This window comes from Acinonyx jubatus, chromosome A2, assembly GCF_027475565.1.
Source record: "Acinonyx jubatus isolate Ajub_Pintada_27869175 chromosome A2, VMU_Ajub_asm_v1.0, whole genome shotgun sequence".
Taxonomy (NCBI): Eukaryota; Metazoa; Chordata; class Mammalia; order Carnivora; family Felidae; genus Acinonyx; species Acinonyx jubatus.
In genome coordinates this window covers 76,021,426-76,041,411 of record NC_069383.1, presented here as the reverse complement: position 1 = coordinate 76,041,411, position 19,986 = coordinate 76,021,426, and the positions used below count along the sequence as shown (strand labels likewise).

General features: G+C 36.4%; 1 protein-coding gene across 30 annotated transcripts in view; it reads left to right on the top strand.

Moving 5' to 3' along the window:
• ADAM22 (ADAM metallopeptidase domain 22) overlaps nt 1-19,986 on the top strand; it is a 234,883-nt gene that overhangs the window by 169,825 nt on the left and 45,072 nt on the right. For 29 of the 30 annotated variants that reach the window (XR_008296861.1, XM_053218489.1, XM_053218487.1 and 26 more), the window contains exons 12-21: nt 134-218; nt 1,236-1,326; nt 2,744-2,795; nt 7,470-7,569; nt 9,989-10,060; nt 10,287-10,379; nt 14,244-14,324; nt 17,348-17,398; nt 17,622-17,685; nt 19,617-19,722. Coding sequence is in view for 29 of the 30 variants with exons in the window: in XM_053218489.1 (XP_053074464.1) it covers nt 134-218; nt 1,236-1,326; nt 2,744-2,795; nt 7,470-7,569; nt 9,989-10,060; nt 10,287-10,379; nt 14,244-14,324; nt 17,348-17,398; nt 17,622-17,685; nt 19,617-19,722 (795 nt within the window). In the remaining variant the exon portion in view is untranslated. The remainder of the gene's footprint in view (nt 1-133; nt 219-1,235; nt 1,327-2,743; nt 2,796-7,469; nt 7,570-9,988; nt 10,061-10,286; nt 10,380-14,243; nt 14,325-17,347; nt 17,399-17,621; nt 17,686-19,616; nt 19,723-19,986) is intronic. The other variant, XM_053218484.1, reaches the window with a different exon arrangement.

Sequence of the window (19,986 nt, the reverse complement as noted above, 5' to 3'; positions counted from 1 at the left end):
TCCTCACTTACTCAGGAATATGTAGTATAGAAATGTTTTTCGTTGAGAAAATAAGTGTGGTAAATTAATAATGAGAGGTGCAATGATATTTGAACTGCGAAGAGTAAGCATTTTCCATTTCCTTTTCTAAAAGGGGAAGTCAATTTGAGAGTAGCCGGAGCGGGGCAGCTTATATTGGTGGGATTTGCTCGTTGCTGAAAGGAGGAGGCGTGAATGAAGTAGGTGTGAACATCTGTACAATACAAAGTGGTATGATGGCTGAAAATGTTTTCATAATATTTAAGAGATCATTTCTCATATTCCACATTCTCTAGATGTTAGGTTGTTTTATTAACAACCAAAATGATCAGAGGACAAAGAATAGGAAAATAATGGAAGATCATATTTGATAATTCTGTTCATGTTCTCCTTAGAATAATCTGCAAATTTAGCTATTTACAGATTATATAGAGAAAATGTTTTACTTTTACCTTTATTGAAAATAAAACCCTGTTTATTACATTGGCTGATTTTCTGGAGAATTGAGTAATTCTCTGAAGCATTGGCTTCCTACCTAACAACCCAGTTGGAAATTTTCTTCCTTCTTCAATATTTGGTAAATTTTTAGAGAAAAAAATAGATTAAGTTTTCCAAAGAAAACTGTCTTTTGGATATACCCTTAGGGCACTAAGTCTGATGGAAGTGATCTACAAGAAAAATATTAAATCGACATAATGAAAAAAATACCTTTTATTGGTCTTCTCAAGTTTCTTTTGCCCACAGATCATTACCACTTCCTTTTACCCATACCATTTGTTTTCTGAAGTCACACTCTGTTTAATTTGGGGAAATTTCAGGAGTGAACTGGATGGATACACAAAGATAAACAAGTTCCAAATAATTTACACCTTTATTTTTATTATTACCTGAAAGACTGATTTAAGTATATACAAGTATTAAGTTTTTCAGAAATGTCACTGGTAAAATTTGGACTCACAATTAGACTTAAGTTTCAAAACCCAAAAGTTGGTGATTCTCTGGCTTCTAGGCTTCCCTATAAGACTTTACCAATGTGGATTTATTTCTTACAGCTTTTTCTCAAATGCTCCATAGTTCAGCTTTAGCTACTGGTTTAACCTCTGCTAAATAAGATGCTTAGAACTTACATATTTCCAATTATATTATGACATCTTTCTCTGGCCCATCTTAAATAAAAAATAATTTGTATTTACATGTATTTTGTTTTTGTTTTTCAGTTTGGGAAAACTGATTTAATGGCAGTTACACTTGCCCAGTCATTAGCTCATAATATTGGTATTATCTCAGACAAAAGAAAGTTAGCAAGTGGTAAGTTCACCCTTGTGGTTTAGTTGTATTTAAAATAGACTATCTATAAATATTTTAGAGAATGAGATTTTGAATTCAGTTGTTTGATCAAAAGAGTTTGGGTAACAGTATAAGATAAACAGCCAGGGCATACAACATTTTTGTCAAAAGTAATACAAGGTAATATTTATATTGCAGGTGAAAATTTTTCCATGTGTAATAAACGTTTAAAGCTGTGTGATGATAAATTTATTGTTGAATTTCATCTAAAAATTGAGCTCAGTTTGCTAATTTCAAATGGTCTAGTAGAGAATCTTAGGCATATAGGTTTAAGGCATACTTCTATTATGGTTTATTTAAAACGTCTCTTAGTATGGCCACAGACGTAGAACTTGTCTGCCAGGATCAGACCTCATAAAGGGCTTAGTAAAATATGGATCTAGTAAAATACGCTAGGATTACTATCAGGGAAGAATATGTTTTTTCAAGTAGGTAAAGTTAATTTATCAGGAATGGTCAAATATTATATATTTGGAGTGAATTGATTAGAACCTTATTTATTGTATTAATAATAAATATAAATGAGACTGTTTCTGTTAATAATAACTATTACCATTTATGAAGTACCCTTTATAAGACATAACCGCATGCCACTATTATCTACATCTAGATACTAGTTTAATCCTCAAGATAATCCTGCACCATACCAATTATCAGCCCCATTTTACAGAATAACGTGACTGGATGTCAAAAGGGTAATGTCTTCAAGATGACACATAAATTAAGTGGCAAGCCCAGGTTTTGAACCCAGGTGTTTTAAGCCTTTCTGCTTAACTAGTATGCTATACTACCTTCTGCCAGCAGCTTTGGTGCAGAGGTTTTAAAACTGGACAAGAAAGTGTAGGAATTCCCATAAGGAACTGTGAAACCAGAATCCCATAGTGATGCTGTTTCATTGGTATGGGATGGTTAAACCATTTTCTTAAAATTTTTTTAAGACTTACTTTTTGAGATAGAGCAGGCAGGGGAGGGGCAGAGAGAGAGGGAGACACAGAACCTGAAGCAGGCTCCAGGCTCTGAGCTGTCGGCACGGAGCCAAAGTGGGACTTGAACTCACGAGCTGTAAGATCATGACCTGAATCAAAGTTAGACCCTTAACCAACTGAGCCACCCAGGGGCCCCTGGAATTTTTAAGCCATTTTGAAGCAAATATCAAGATTTTATTGTTATAAAAATTATATAATCTTGATATGATCAGAGTAGATTTTTGTTGTTATACTTGCATAGAAAACTTGAAATATAAGGAAAATTAGAAAACAGGTATTACTTTTTAAAAGGTATTTAAGGAATAAAGTGAAAATATACTGTTTAAAAACAGGCTACTCTAACGCACCTTTTTTCACTTTATAACAAGGTATGTGTATTCATTTTCTCTTAGGTGAGTGTAAATGTGAGGACACGTGGTCTGGATGCATAATGGGAGACACTGGGTGAGCCACCTCTCTTGGAAAATAACTCGCTTTCCCTTTCCTGCTGTGCTGTTGTCTTCTTAGGAATATGGTACTGAATAACTTAGTGCGCGCAACCTCACCAAAGACTTTAAAAAGAAAATCGGAAGTAGATTTTCTCAATGGCTCTGTATTATAAAGTATTTTCACAAAATAGTTTCTTATTTATGAAAACAATTGACGTCAGTTAAGATAGTAGTCCAAAGACGTTTGTAGGCTTCAATCTAGGCTAGAAATGTAAGAAGTGAGGAACAGGTGTGTTCTTCGTGGCTTACCTACGAATTTTCTTTTGTCTCTTCAATTCTAATTAAATGGGTTGTAAACAGTAATGTGCTAGTAAGCTGATATTAAATCAAAAACAAGAAAAGAGCCTGGATTTGTAGCTTTCTCAGATTTTTGTGGTGTAAATACTCCTACAATTGCTGATTTCAGGCTACCAATAGTACGTCAGCAAGCAAGGAGTAGGGAAGAGATGTGTACACTTTGCTGTCCTGAGAAAGGTTTTCATTTCTAAACCCTTCACACATTATCAGATGCCAGTCTTCTATTTATTTTTCCTAAGTAAGTTGTACAACCATTCTTTTCATGTCAAGCTCATCACTACTCCTTTAAACTCTTATCATCTTGAGCTCTTAGATCTTATTATTTTAATAGTATTCCAGATACTCAGGCAACTTTCAGCCTTCCTTTCTCCCCTTCTGAACTCCATTTCCATCATTACTGAAAAGGTATAAAGCATAGAAGAGTAAACACTTGTATACCATCACCCAGCCTAAACAAACAAACAAACAAAACACCACCTACATAGTTAAATATTCCTTGTGTTCTCTTTTATTGGTCCCCAGCCCCAACCAAAGTAACTTCTGTCTTGAATTTGATTCGTATCATTCACAAGCACCTTTCACAGTTTATATGTGTGTGTGTTGAAGTAATACATAGCATTGCTTTGCAACTTTTAGTTTATATGAAAGGGGTCATATTATATGTAGTCTTCTGTGACTTGCTTTTTTTGATCTTTATGTTTGTAAGATTTATCTATGCTGATAATATATAGCCCTAGTTCACTGAAAATATACAGCACAAATTTCTCTACTTTCCTCTTCATGTGTGTGAATCATTTTCCTGCTTAGAACTTTTGTGAGTCTCTATTGTCTGAAAAATAAGATTTGGATTTCTTCCTCCAGTACTTAGATATGCATAATCTTTCTTCATCATCACTTATAACCTCATTTTCCACTGCTGTTCATGGTTGTCGGTTTGTTTATTGCCATAATTATACAGGCGTTTCCAGCTTTTTTTTTTTTTAATTTTCTAACGATAATCCTCCATTGATTTTAAGCTTCTTAAAAATTTGCTCACCATTAATGTAATTTCCAGCTTCTTCTGGTTCCTTTAGTATATTGTCTTCATCTGGAATTCTCATTTTTCTCTAACCACACTTCTAGTCATTTTAGATTTATTGTAATTTTAACTCCTGTGTTGTAATTTAATTCCACATATCCTTATACTCACCAATTAGTTGTGACTTTTTGAAGATTACGTAGATATTTTTGTTTGACTTCACACCATCATCTCTTGACACACTTGATTTTCAATAAATATTCATTGGTATTTGAATTTTGAACTCTCAAGAAATGTATGACAAGGAAAACAAATGATTGAGGGAATGTGTATGCAAACATGTATTAAAATATTTTTCAAAATACCTTTGGATTTTCTGTTTAGTAATAAAAGTAAATGATAAAAATCCTTATCCATAGCTGTAATTTTCCAACAATTACTAAATTGAAAGCTAGAGGTCCTTATCTTTTAAAAGCTATTTAGTATGTTATATTTGATTATTCTGCTTAATTACTAGAAACAAAATTTTATAGACAATCTACTTAGACTAAGCATAATGTGTAGCAAGATCAAATGGCGACATTCAGAAATATATATATAGCTCTTTGCATTGAACTCCTCTTACATCAAATAGATGTGTGCAAGAGAAAAGCTTCTAACGTAAGACATTGTCTAGCACAATGCTATATAAAATTTGAGCTGTGTCAAACGTCACCTAACAGTACTAATTATGGACATGTATTTCTGATGGGTACTTTCCCTTTCATTTCTACTTTCTGAAGTTTCTGTGTACTCCTAAATGTTGGAAAGCATGTTGAAATGACCACCAGTCCTTTAAAGATATAAAAATTAAATTTTAAGAAAGCACTGACTATAATAGATACATTACCCTGCAAATAGATAGATATAGTTGCCCTTCAAAATAAATATAGTAGCCTGCAAAAAAAGAAGTTTCCGAGAAGAGCCTAGGGAGATTTCGGCTTTCAGGTATTTGAAGAGCCATGGCATGGTAGAGGAGTTAGTTTTATTTGACACAGGTAACCACACAACTGCGTGTGACAGTTATAGGAAGTCAGACTTGGCACGGTGAAGGTAAGAGAAATCCACAAATTCCAACTCTTAATATGTAGAAAGAACTTTCCTATAAGGTGGTGAGTTTCCTGTCACTGCTAAGAGCAGACTAAACCCCCAGGTGAGCAGTGGGCAGGAGGCTGGGCCAGGCTGAGGCCCCAGAGGGCTCCTTTGCAGGGTAGAGGCTGAACTAGAGTTGGATTCCAACACTAGGGGTCCAACACTAAGAATTAGTCACTTTTTTCTTTCCCAGTAGGGAGCTATCTCAAGTTTTGGCCAGTAGAGTGAAGAGGGAACTTAAAGAAATCCTGTTTAAATCCCATCACTCAGACAGAGATACATAGGATGGATTAGAGGGGAAGATGATAAAAACTTTGACTAGGGTATAGGCAATGGAAGGAAAAAAGTAAGTAATATGTGTAACACACTTCTTAAATAAAGCATAAAGTTCATGACCTATTAGGAAGATGAAGTGAAGGAAATAAAATAATTCAGATAACGTAAACCCAGGATACCTTTATTTGGCATGAAACACTTGACAAATTAGTTTAGGATGAATAATCATTGTAAATTCCATTAATTGATTCACAAAGCATTAACCTTTGTGGTAGAAAGAAGTAGGGATATAAGTGGACATCGTACTTGCAGGCTGGTGGGAGAGACTTTATAAAAACTATCCATTATTCTTTTAATTATGTTTCACTTTTATAAAAGTTCAATGTTAGGGGTGCCTGGGTGCCTCAGTTGGTTAAGTGTCCGACTTTGGCTCAGGTCATAATCTTGCCGTTCTTGAGTTCGAGCCCCGCGTCGGGGCTCTGTGCTAAAAGCTCAGAGCCTGGACCCTGCTTCAGATTCTGTGTCTCCCTCTCTCTCTGCCCCTCCCCGGCTTGCACCCTGTCTCTTCCTCTTAAAAATAAATAAACATGAAAAAAGTGTTCAATTAAAACAATTTTTGAAAAATAGAAAATTAAATATTAATTTCTCCTTGTCTCATTATTTGGTAATAGCCATGGTTAATGTGAAAATAATGCTAATTAGTATTTTTTTCTCTTTCCATGTTTATTCTTGCTTTATAAAATTTGGATCTTGTATATGTCATTGTTTATTCATTTTTTACTTAACATATTATATAGTCAGCATTTTTCTGAGTAGTTTTTGACACCATGATTATTAATAACTACATGGTATTCTATTTTATTAATATATCACAGGCTAGTTAGCAGTTTCTTATTTCTGTACATTTAGGTGATTTTCATAGTGTTGGCTATTACAACTTGTGTAATAAATAAATTGTGTAACTTCCAGTGGGAAGTTCCTCTGTTCCAACATCTTTGTACACATAGCTAGTTATTTCCTCAAGAAGAATTTCTTAAAGCAGAATTATCAGATTTAAGGATATTTCTCATTTTGAAGGTTCTGAATATATATTGCCATTGTTCTCTAGCCACATTTCCTTTTCTACTGATCCTTTATTACTTTTTTTTGGTATACCTTTCTTTATATATATATACACACACACACACACACACACACACACACACATACATACATAAACTTAAGAAAAGTTTCAGGAATAATAACAAAGAATCTTCTTAGAATCTTAAGTTGCTAACTTGGTGTCCCATCACCCCCAAGCATCTCAGTGTGCATTCCCTACAGACCAGCTCCTCCTACAGAACCACAGTACAACCAAGGAGATCATCTGATTCCTAGCCCTCATTCAAGATTAGCCCTCTATTTCAAAAATGCCCCTTTAACAGAAGGTTCAGAATCAAGCATCGTGTTTAGTTTTATGTCTCTTAGTGTCCTTCAATCTGGAACAGTTCTTTGGTTTTTCTTTGACTTTCATGACTTTGACACATTCATAGATTATAAAGCAGTTACTTTGTAAGATGTTGTGCAGTTTGGGATCCAGCCCAGTTTTAATACTTAAGAAAGACTCATTATGAAATAAAGTATTCCTAGCTCTCTTTGATTGAAAATACAGGTATGTGTTGTTTCCTTTGCATGTGTATGCTAACAGTGAATAACCCATAGTCACGATTACTTACCCAATGAATAATTTAGAAATGTATTGGTGGAATGAAAGTCTTATGGATTTAACACAAATTTTGTATGTAAGTGGAATTTATTCTTTCATCTTTAAGAATAATGTTGCAGTTCTAACAATGTTCAAATTTAAGACTAACATACAGATAAGGTACTAAAATTGTACCCAATTATTGCTTTTCTTCTGTCTTCTAGGTATTATCTTCCTAAAAAATTCACTCAATGTAATATTGAAGAGTATCATGACTTTCTGAATAGTGGGGGTGGTGCCTGCCTTTTCAACAAACCTTCCAAGGTAATAAGTGTGATCAGAGTTATTAGTTAATAATCTTTAATAATAATCAGTTATATTATATATATTATAATCTATTACAAGCACAAGTTTTTAGCCATTGGGTCTTACAAAAGAAGGCTTTCTAACTTGGCTTATATGTACATATACTAGATACGTGAAATATCTGCATTTTATTTTATTTTTTAAAATGTTTATTTATTTATTTTGGAGAGAGAGGTGGAGGGGAATACAAGCCAGGGAGGGGCCGAGAGAGAGAGAAGGAGACAGAGAGAATCCGAAGAAGGCTTCAAGCTGTCAGCGCAGAGCCTAACACGGGGCTTGAACTCATGAACTGTGAGATTATGACCTGAGCCGAAGTCGGATGCTTAACCAACTGAGCCACCCAGGAGCCCTAAAATACCTGCTTTTATTTCATTTTATTAATGTTTATTCATCTTTGAGAGAGAGAGAGAGAGCGCGCACAAGTGGAGGAGGAGCAGAGAGAGGGACACAGAATCCGAAGCAGGCTCCAGGCACTGAGCTGTCAGCATAGAGCCCGATGTGGGGCTTGAACCCATGAATGCGAGATCATGATCTGAGCAGAAGTCAGATGCTTAATTGACTGAGCCACCCAGGCGCCCCTAAAATGTCTGCATTTTAAAGTCAGCCTTAATTTTGGGCATTTGGGGCTCTTCTGATAGGAATAGAAAGCAGGTAGAAAGACTGTGTCCCTTCTGAAAAATAATTAGCTTACAAAGATGGTGTCATTTGCCTTCTTTCTCATGTTCTTGGATCCTTGTTTGTTGGATATGTAATCACAACTCATACTGATAGCAAGGAGGGCATTGCTTCCCACATTACTCCCCACCACTGCCTTTCAGAATGAGCAGTATGATTAAAATTACCATTACTTCTCAGAATAAAAACCAAGGCTGCTTACAGCAGAAAAGGAGAAAGTCTTTGTGTACTTAGACTTTGTCAGAGGCTTTTCCAACATGCAGGGCATCTTCTGGTTACTGACTTGAAAGCAATAATTTCCTCATGCATTTGGAAAACTGCATGCAGTAGAAAGCTTTGTCCTTGTTAATTATGTGAACCATTCCGTGCTTCTGTGTGCCATAGCAATGAGTGGCATTGCCTTTATAATCATTTTTCCTGGTTTCATTCTCTCTCTGTTCCAGTGAAATTTAGGAAGAGTATCATATTGCCTTGAAAAGCAACTTGATAATTGTGAGACTTGTTGCAAAACTTCAGAAGGGATATTTGATCTAAATCCCTGCTGCTATAAATGAAAAACAATTCAAGCCTCTTTACCAAAATAACTGATTATTCTGAGCTCAGAGTAAAAGAATAAGTGTGTTTTTCACCTTAATAAGTTTTAGTTTGGCTTTTAAAGCTGTCTGATTTGTTATGATCCCTTTCAACTGAAAATAGAATCTAAAGATGTTTTGATTATTTTGTAGGAGAGAAGAGAATATTTGAAATCAGGTGGGGGTTTTGTTGTTGTTATTGCTGCTTTTTTTATTCTGTTTTCCCCCCTCTAATTAGTTAAGAAAGTGTATGTGTGGGTGTATGTCTGTGATAGGTGTGTGTTCCAGCCCATTCTATAACACATAAACTTTGACGAACTTCTGAATAAGTAATATGTAAGTGGAACATAGCAGCTACTTACTAATTTTAACTATCACCATAAGGTAAGTTATGCTCAAAAGATAATGTAATTGATACAGAGTTAAAAGATAAAATGGCCTTAAAATATACTCTTGTACAGGCCAAAAGTTGCTTCCATCTCTGGGGCAAATTATTATTACCGTTATCTGTAAAACTATGTTAATAGGAGGAGTTCTATTTAATATTAAATAAATCAATGGATTTATTAATTTTTGTGATGTTTTCCTACTTGTCTATGAAATAACTCTCTATTTCACAAGGAGATATAGTTAGTTGGCCTTCACAGATAATTGAACTTGATTCTCACAATAATTTGTGATGTAGATGGGCAGCTAATATTATTATTATTCTTGCTTGAAATATTAAGGCACCTATGTGCTCAGAGATGACAAGCCATTTGCCCAAGATAAGTAGCTGTGCCAAGATTTGAACAGACTTTCTGCCCCCAAATCTCTTGCTTCCTCTTTGAAATGAAATTTTCAAGGGTCAATGGCTAGATCATCTTTATTTTGGTGGAATTTACTAGACTTGATATGTATGTTACTTATGTAAATATAATTAAATCTGAAATGGAAACAGAAGTAGACACTTCTAAAGCTCCCAGTTTTAAAATTCTAAAGTTAAGCTTTCAAGTTTGGGAAAATAAAAATATACTTTGAAATGACTGATAAGTATGCCGCATGCGTAGGTGTGGCACTTACGGTCCCTCGTAAGGTCTTTGATCTTGATTTATCTAAATTGTAGTTGTCTTTTTGGTTTCATCCTGCAGCTGCTCGATCCTCCTGAATGTGGCAATGGCTTCATTGAAACTGGAGAGGAGTGTGACTGTGGGACCCCTGCAGTAAGTCTCTGGGTGTTTTGATGGGTTTTTTTTTTTTAGGTTATTCAGAGTCATTCCTCACACTGAGACATACAGAGCTGGTGTTATGTCTGGAAATTTCATAGGATATATGGAAGAAACATTATTATTGGGGGGGGGTCTATATACTTTTCTTTAAAAAATATTCTGCAACTTTCAGGAAAATGACATGATTTTCTGATGTTTTACAACTGTTTATATTCCTTAGGAATGTGTCCTTGAAGGAGCAGAGTGTTGTAAGAAATGCACCTTGACTCAAGACTCTCAATGCAGCGATGGTCTTTGTTGTAAGAAATGCAAGGTAAATAAATGTTGAGCAATGACTAATTGACAAAAAAAGAGGATATATTTGATTTAATCGTTAAGACTGGGTAAATATAATGTAATAACAATAGTAGTGTCTAAGATATATTGAGTGACTAAGTGCGAGTGTGCCTGGGGTCTTGTACCACGTGAGTCACAGAGCTGGGTCCTGAACCTTGTTAATCTCCTCAGTTTGTCTTCTTATTACTGCCTCCCTGAGAAATATGCACATTGTATGAAGCCAGGTGTTCCTAACCTTCGGATTGTGTTTTTCCTTTCTTTGTAAAGCCAAGTGGCTATTCAGTAGATTCTTTTTCCTTGCTGCTCTGCTTGGTATATTTCTTGCATTAGCAGTTGAGAGATCAGAAGCTGTACTTTTAGACATGATGACACTTCACATGAGAGTTTAGAATGCATCTATTCACATTATCTGTTTTCATCCTCCCAATGGCATCCTATACCTCTCTCCAAATATTTAAGCCTTAACATCAGGACGAAAAGTTATTTGAGGCTTATCTTTTTCAAATAAATCTATTTCTTTTTTTTCTCTTCTCATATAAAATCTGGTACAGTATACTACATTATCTCTGAGGTTTGGTATACATCTTAGTATGTATTTTTTTTTATTTTTTTTTAGCAGAGAGAGCCTGAGCAGGAGAGGAGCTGAGAGAGAGAGACAGAGAGAGAGAGAGAGAGAGAGAGAGAGAGAGAGAGAGAATCTTAAGTAGGCTCCCTGCTCAGTGTGGAGCCCAATATGGGGTTCCATCCCATGACTCTAGGATCATAATCTGAGCCACAATCAAAAGTCAGACACTCAACTGACTGAGCCACCTACATGCCCCTAGTACTTACCCAGTAACTGCTACAGGTTCTTAGTAAATATTTGTCGAATGAAGAATAAATACGTGCAACACTCTCTTATTGATTATATGCTGATTGACTAATGTTAGTCTAATGAGTTAAGGGAGAGTAGGATATGAACCTATCATACTAAGTATCTACTGTGTGCCGGGGATTGTGGTAAACACTTTTATGTTATATCATCATGTATCTGGATTTCTCAACCCTGGCACTATTGACATTTTTGGCTGGATAATTTTTTCTTTTGTTTTGAGGGTGTGTCTTGTGTACTGTAAGTTATTTAGCAACATCCCTGACTTCTGCCCATTAGATACAAGCACCACCCCTCCCAGCCGTGACAACCAAAAATATTTCCAGACATTGCCAAATGTCCCCTTGGGGGTAAGATCATTGCTGCTTGAGACTGCTGTCTTAGATAATGCTCACAACCACACTTTTGGGAAAGGCATTATTATCCTTATTTTTCCAGTTGAGCAATCCTGGTCTCAAGGAAGTGATATAACCTGCATATGCTCATTCAGCTATTAAGGAATAAATGTGAAGTTACATCCCAGATCTGCTGGCAGCATTTGTGTTGTTTCCACTTTATCACTATGTCTCTGGCAGCTTTTTAAGACAAGCAAGGCACTGGCAGAGATCTCTGAAAGCACTTTCTAAAAAAGGAATATAAAATCAAATATGAAACAGACATTTTTAAATTTGGGCTGCATCAACTATATAATCTGTCAGCTTCTCCAACTGCCATAACAATGGGTCCCCCATCATTTATTTTAATCTTCGATCTTTTAAGTCTGCCCATTTATAAAATGCCATTTTTATTTTGAAGTATACAATTAGGCTCTTTGTGATATGAATATTTCAAGGAACAAATATAAAATAATAGAATCATAATATGTACAATAAAATGTCAGGATTAACTATCCCCCAAAGTAAGCTACAGTTACACCAGTCAAGTAAGAGCTTTTTGCCACTCTCTCTATCCTGCACCTCCAGCTCTTACTCCCACCCTACCCTCCTGGAGGAGCCAGAGGCAGGATAGTGAATGGAGGAGGGAGAACAGAAAAACAGGATGAGAAGTCCTGTGTATCTCTGTTTTCCCTGTATGTATTTATGCTAAAGTATCTATAAGTCAGAGTTGGCAAACATTTTAGGTAAAGGGTCAGGTAGTAAATAGTTAAGGCTTTGTGGGTCATAAGCTCTCTGTCTCAGTTACTCAACTCTACCTTTGAGAGCAGCCATCGAAAATACAGAAACAAGGGGCACCTAGGTGGCTCAGTTGATTAAGTGTCCAACTCTTGGGTTTGGCTTAGGTCATGATCTCACAGCTTCATGAGCTCGAGCCCACGTTGGGCTCTGTACTGACAGCAGGGCGCCTGATTAGGATTCTCTCCCTTCCTTTCTCTCTCTGCCCCTCCCCTGCTCACGCTGTCTCCTTCTCTCTCAAAATAAACAAATAAACTTTTTAAAAATGTTGTAAAAAAAATACGGAAACAAATCAGCATGGCTATGTTCCAATAAAACAGATGGACAGCCACTTTTTGTCCTCAAGCTATAATTTGCCAACCCCTGCTCTAAAACATTGCCCATTGACTTACTATTTTTCTTTACTCAGTGGTAAGTTTCAAGAGGGCAGGGATTTGGGTCACTGTATCTACTGCATATCCCAGCACTTAGAGCAAACTGTCCTTCACTGGGCTTTCTTTCAGAAGTTTCTTGGCAGTTCTAGAACATTTACACTCTCATATAAACTCCATCTTAAATCTGCTTATATTTGTACCTGAGAATGTTCTAAAATTGTGGCTTACTTACCTCAATCCCAAGAAATTGGAAGGATAAGAACCAGAGTATATGAATTTAAATTACTTGTTTATTTCCTTATTTTCATGGCCTGTTTACTCCCACTAAAATGTGAGTTCCTTGCAAGCAGGATTCTTGTGCTTTTTTTTCCTCCACTGAATCCCCAGTGACTAGAATGTGCCTGGCACATGTTAAGTGCCTAGTAAATACTTGGTAACTAAATGAATACAAATTTTGTTTCGATCTTCTAAGAAATACTGTTGAAATCCTGATTGGAGTGGGCTGTTCATATTCTAGGAACAATAGGAAACTCAAGTGCTTGGAGGGTTGTGAGCAAGGCAGAGAAAATGGAAGTTAGTGGGGGAGGGAGGGGCCCACATCGAGTGTGTGTTTGTGTGAGTAGACATAAAAGCATAGCATTTGTTAGCATTTTGGAGAGGGAAAGAGAATAGTATGGAAGAGGAGAGAAGGAAGATGATGACTTTGTGTGTCTGTTTTGTGAGGATAAAGACTCTAGCAATTTATAAATTCAGTGAGCTTAAAATTTTATTTGTAACCCCTATACTTATGAGAAATATTTGAGGTAGTTGAAAATAGAGAAAAGAAAAAGCAAAAACAAACAAAGAGGAAAGACTCTTCCCATACACAGGTATACAAATAACAAGAACATTAGACAAGAATAAAAGACCAAGCCATAGATCTATATAAAAATGAGGCAGGAGATAAAGGACAGTATGGGAAGAAATTGCTTTGCCAGAAAATCTAACTTTTGCAATTCAGCCCGGAATGTAACATTCAGATTCTTGGCAGATAAGCCAAAGAAGAGTAATGTGACAAGGGTGCCAGTAAGAAATGAAGAGGAAAGTGTAAATCCAAAACCTTTTTGAGAGGGAGAATTAGTAGAACATGGACTGACTTGTCCTTCTGGGGAGAGGTACCATCAAGATGTACCCTATTTTAGTAGATGTTGTAAGACTTCTGTGTGATGAGTATGCAAATTCTTTCACACAAGAGAAACTCTCTCTGAAAACTTACTAAATGAACGTTTCATTCAGTAACTGTGGTCTTCAGACTACCATCTTAAAACAGCCTAAAATATTCTTATCCAAAAATATTCATGTTGCTTTTTTTTTTTAAGACGATAGATACTGTGAGAGATTTTTTTTCTTCAACAGTTTTACACATTGATTTTTGTTCATTTTAGTTTCAGCCTATGGGGACTGTGTGCCGAGAAGCAGTAAATGATTGCGATATTCGTGAAACGTGCTCAGGAAATTCAAGCCAGGTACTTTACAGAATCATTCCTCTAAACCTGATGGCAAAAAAGCAGGGTTAGCTTAAGTGCCCTGGCCCCCAGACAAAGTGTCAAGGGACACGATGTCTTTTCTACATCAGTTCTCATTCTCTCTTTATTTACTTCTGGGAATTTAAGTTTCCGTGATCAAAGCTTGAGCAGATGTTCCGTGTAATTTTATCTTAATGTTGAACTAACCTAAGACTACATTCATACCTTAACTATTTTGGTTTTAAGGAGAGAGTAAAAGGCATTTGTTTTTTTGTCTAATTTTCAATTCAGCTGGTTGAGACAGGAGCCAGCCAAGGCACAGAGACCCACAGAGCACTGGGTTGTGAGAAGGGGTCTGTTCTGTCTTTTGTTGATCTGAGGCCACATGCAGCACCTCACCCATTAATACCTGCTCTTGAATTTAGTATCATGTAGTTGTAAATGGAGAAGATGAGGGAACTGATACACTTTGGTGAGAGTTCACAGATTTCACATGGTCCTTATATATATAGACAGTCTTCAGTTTGCATGGTAGTGTGGGACCATAAAAATGACCATGCAGGCTGAAGTCATGTAAAGTCTTATTAATCAATGGAAAAAATGAGAGTTGTTCTGTGATCTTTAAAAAATGTTTACAGCCTACTAAAACCTCTCTTACTCTTGGTTTTAAGTGAATAAGGAAATGAAAAAATAAACCAGTATTTATTTAGCATGCTGAATTAAAACAAACATTGAGAATTAAAAGCTTTATTTTTGTTGTAAAATCCTTATCAGGAGTAGTTTGAGCTGTGCATGTCTTCTGTTCAGAAACCTTAAGATCCATAGTAAGCATCTTTTCTGTGCCTTGTTCAATGATCACACTCCCTTCTAAGTTTGGATCAGCTTTTGACATTTTATCCTTTGTACTTCCAATGTCGTGAAATATCTCCAGGAGATGTGAAGATGTGAATGGGAGGGGGTTTTTTTGGCCAAACAGCAGTATCAGCATTCCTAGTTAGTGCTTTTTTTTTTTTCTGTAACTCAATTTACGTTTGATTGGAATTTCACTTCTAGTGTCATCACTTTTCATTTCTTTTCTGCACTTTCATCGTTTCTGGCCAGCTCCCTCTTACGATTGTCCAGTTTTATAAAATGTAATGTGCTATTACCCAGAGACAGAGAGGCAGCACAGCTACAACCTGTGTTGTCTGTGCATGAACTAAATGCATCCAGGCGAGTACCAGTCCCTTGCGGACTTTGTGAGAAATGACAGGTTGGATCACTGACCACAATGGCAGCTGTCATATACCTAGTGATCACCGACTAACAAGTTAGCAGCAAAGTTTGTACTTTATGCAGTTACTCACAGTCAATACGCTGTGGTAACTGAAGTTGGAACCGTGTCATTGGGGTACTGATGTCATTTAACAAAACCATGGTGACTGAAATTCATGTATATTCGCGCCATGCAAAACAAGGACAGCCTACATCTTTTTCTTCTAGAGAAGAGGGATTCAATAGTGGTAAACCTGCATTAATCATTAAAAATGTTTTATTTTAAAGGTAGTCATCCTAAGAGACTAAAGATCTTTCATATGAAAGTATTTTCTTTTCTTACTATCTGATTAGCATTGTTTTTCTAAGTTAACACGTAGTGATGATGAGGATACAATTAATGATTGCCTCATATGTTCCTGGAGGGGGAGTATATTAAAGCAACTTCTTTGGAAATCCATTAAGTAGGAGTTTTTAAAATAAAGAAGCCCAAATCCAAAGATGGCATATAAAGATCCTCTTGTTGAATTAGTTGTAACAGCATAAACTGCTGTTTAATTATAAATGAGTATTTTATAAATTTATAATATTGTATAATTATAAATGAATAATGCAGTATGGTGGTTATATGGTTTGTTAGCACAATGCAATGTACTACAGCTATTAAAGAGATTCCCTACAAAAACACTTATTGTGACATGAGGAAATTCATGTGATGAAAAAATAAAGAGAAGAAGCTGAATATAAAATACTATCTATAACTTGATTACATACCTGTGTTTAAAAAAATCAAATCTTGGGGGCGCCTGGGTGGCTCAGTCGGTTAAGCATCTGACTCTTGATTTCGGCTCTGGTCATGATCTCACAGTTCATGACTTCGAGCCCTGCGTTGAGCTCTGGGGTGACCTTGTGAAGCCTGTTTAGGATTTTCTGTCTCCCTCTTTCTTTCCGCCCCTGCCCCACTCTCATGAGCCGTCTCTCTCAAAAATAAAGAAAGAAAGAAAAAGAAAGTAAATAAAGAATAAAAAATAAAATTTTGTAGAAAAATGTAAAGAAAAAGATGTACCATAATATAAAAAATTGTCTCTGGGTGGTGGGAACATGAGACTTTTGTATGTGTGTTTTTACTTTTTTTACATTTACTAACTTTTCTCAAGTGAGTGTGTAATTATTAAAGATAGAAAAAAATGTGTAATAAATTTAAAAATTACTGTTTATAGCCACACAGGAATGTTTTACAATATTCTGCACTTGCTACAAGGGAAAACCAAGGCTATAAAATAACATGATTTTTCTAATGTGCGCTAGGTGGATTTCTGCTCAAGGAGCATTTTAAGAGTAAGGGCTGTGGTGCTTCTCATGGTAAAAAAAGAGGAAACTAGCTATTGCTTCATTTACGTTGGGATCCTCCTTGCTTTGTTTTGCGCTCTCGTTTTTCTCGCTCTGAGGAATGATGTATCTGTATAAAGCAAGATGCTCTGAAATGTTGGGGTTGTCTGAGTCATTGCTGTTGCTTCTTTTTATTTGCTACTATGTAATCAACTGTTTATACCTCTGGTAGATGCATATTTTTAGAGGAAAGTGCACCAATTGTTACATTTCCTTTTGCTTTCTCTTGATCTTTTTTGTTTTTATTTTCAGTTGTTTTAAGAGACTTACCATATTATCAGACTTTTATTTTACCTTTTTTTAATGGAAACGTTACAGGGATTAGCTCAGCCTGATATTTTGCTGTGCACGTGGTTCACAGTTCTGTTTTCATTTCCTAGTGTGCCCCAAATATTCATAAAATGGATGGATATTCATGTGATGGTATTCAGGTAGGTTACTTCATCTTTACCTAAATCTTTCATGTGTGCCAGCATGAAAGAAATACTGAAATCTTATCAAAAGAGGAAAGTCAGTTTAAATGTTTTGTAATCCATTCTGAAGATAAAAGGCTTTATAATACTCATCTACTAGCTGTCGCAGTCACAGTTTCTTTTTCAGTGATCCGACATAAGCAGACACTGCATCATTAATAGGTGTGCTTTTCCATTTTAGGGGATTTGCTTTGGAGGAAGATGTAAAACCAGGGATAGACAATGCAAATACATCTGGGGGCAAAGTAAGTAAATAGCGTGGATTGATTGCTTTCACAATATGATATGAGGCCATATGACATGTGGGCTGGAAGTTAATTTTGAACCACTTTATGACTGGGGGATTCTCAAAGACACTGCAAGTCTTGGAAGGGTCACTTTTGTGGAATTAGAGAGGAGCACCTCCCTTGAAAGACACGTGGCTAGTTGGTTGTGCCTTTGGACAAGAAATAAGGTGCCTTTGCTGCCAGGCAGGTGAAGTCCACCCCAGAGCATGCAGCCTGGAGAATAGAACAAACCTGGATTTGAGCTCCGTGTACACTTCCCTCAGCTGAATGTCCTTAAGCAAAACCTGTACAACCATATGGAATGGACACGGACCCTGGATAGGGCACCCTTGGCACTGTAGCAGTTTAGCTAGAGTGGCTTTTTCTTCCTCAGCCATCTCTCTTAAAATTACAGGTGACCTTCTGCTGAGGTAGCTCTACCGTGTCAGAAAAAAATTTCAGCATTATCGCTTTCAAAGTTTGTCACATTTTCTGAGGGAAATGTAACATTGATTTCTAAAACATATAACTTAAATTATATCTTTATTTAAATGTGTATTTAAAGGTTGTGTCATTATTTTTCCCCCAGTGTTACTGGCCCTTTTGAAAGCAGTTTTTTTTGAAACTCCTTCAGAAGACAATTTGTATTAGAAAGCAAGCTCAAAAGATAATGCTAATCTTTACTTGTCACAGATAGTGGCTGCATTCTGTTTGGGAGGGGAGGTGTGTGCACGTTTGCACTCTGAACAGAGTTACAGTTTTGTTTCCCCCGCTTGAGAAGAAAGTGTTGCTCACCGCAAGAAGCAGGGAAAAAGAACTACCAATGGTGACTGGTTATTTTTTTAAATATACACAAATGCTCCTGAAACCAAGACTATACTGTATGTAAGTTAACTTTAATTTAAAGAAAAAAAATAAAATTAAAAATTAAAAAAAATAAAATATACACAAACAGTAATCATTTGATTAGTTTGCAAAAGTCATTTTTTTTTTAAATTTTTTTCAACGTTTATTTATTTTTGGGACAGAGAGAGACAGAGCACGAACGGGGGAGGGGCAGAGAGAGAGGGAGACACAGAATTGGAAACAGGCTCCAGGCTCTGAGCCATCAGCCCAGAGCCCGACGCGGGGCTCGAACTCACGGGACCGCGAGATCGTGACCTGGCTGAAGTCGGACGCTTAACTGACTGCGCCACCCAGGCGCCAGCAAAAGTCATTTTTGATCTCACTACAGGACAATCCCATTAGCCAGCCCTGGCTTTAGCAAAATTAAAGTTTTGTAATACTGACATTGTTTAAAATGTTATTTGGCCCTCATACATTTAACATGAATTCAAGCTTATTTAGAACAGAATAAAATTAAGGTGGTTTTTTTTTGATAGTTGTTAGGAATTAACAAGGTAGAATTAACTATAGAATTAACTATAAGAATTAACTATAAACAAGGTAGAATTCATACTGTTTCTTAAATCTTTAATTATAGTACATAGCTATTTTAATAAACTCATCGTTATGATTAATAAAAATTGACACGTAAAAAATTTGTGCTTTATATTTGGCGCTGAGATTAAAGTGTGGAGTATTTATTCTGGGAACCATTTGGTAGTATCTTGCCCTAATTATTGGCCAAATTGTGAGGAGTGTTGTTCCTTGGAACCGATAGCCTCAATCCTATCAAAGATTGACATAGATTGGTTTTCCAAATTTCCAATGAGCAGTCATGAAGAATGTAGCTGAGTCAAGGATGTCTGTGGTCAAGTAAAACTCTGGAGAACCATGGGTCCAGGTTTTGGAACTGGCCACATTGTCATGAAGAAGAGTCCTTAGATGGCTTCTTTCCCTTACTGCAAACATTTTGAGCAACTCACGTGTTCTGTCCCTCACTGAGAGAAAACTCTATTCTGCTTCAGAGGTGATGGCATCAGACAAATACTGCTATGAGAAACTGAACATCGAAGGGACAGAGAAGGGTAACTGTGGAAAAGACAAAGATACGTGGATACAGTGCAACAAACGGTGAGATGAAGTTTGTCCAGAGTTTATCCCTAGTGAATTACAAGCATTACTTTCAGCGTCCCATTTCCTCTTCTCTGCATCCTCCAGAGCTTTCGGTTACCTGCTCACCTCATCTTTTCACTGCATCCCAGCACCACCTTGCAGAAGCCTCCCAAATCTTAACACATATGCTGGCCTCTCCCCAAAGGCCCAGGTCACACTTGCAGGTGCCTCAGGACTTGCTCACCTAGAAGGCACCTGCTAGCATCTCAAAAGCAACAAAAA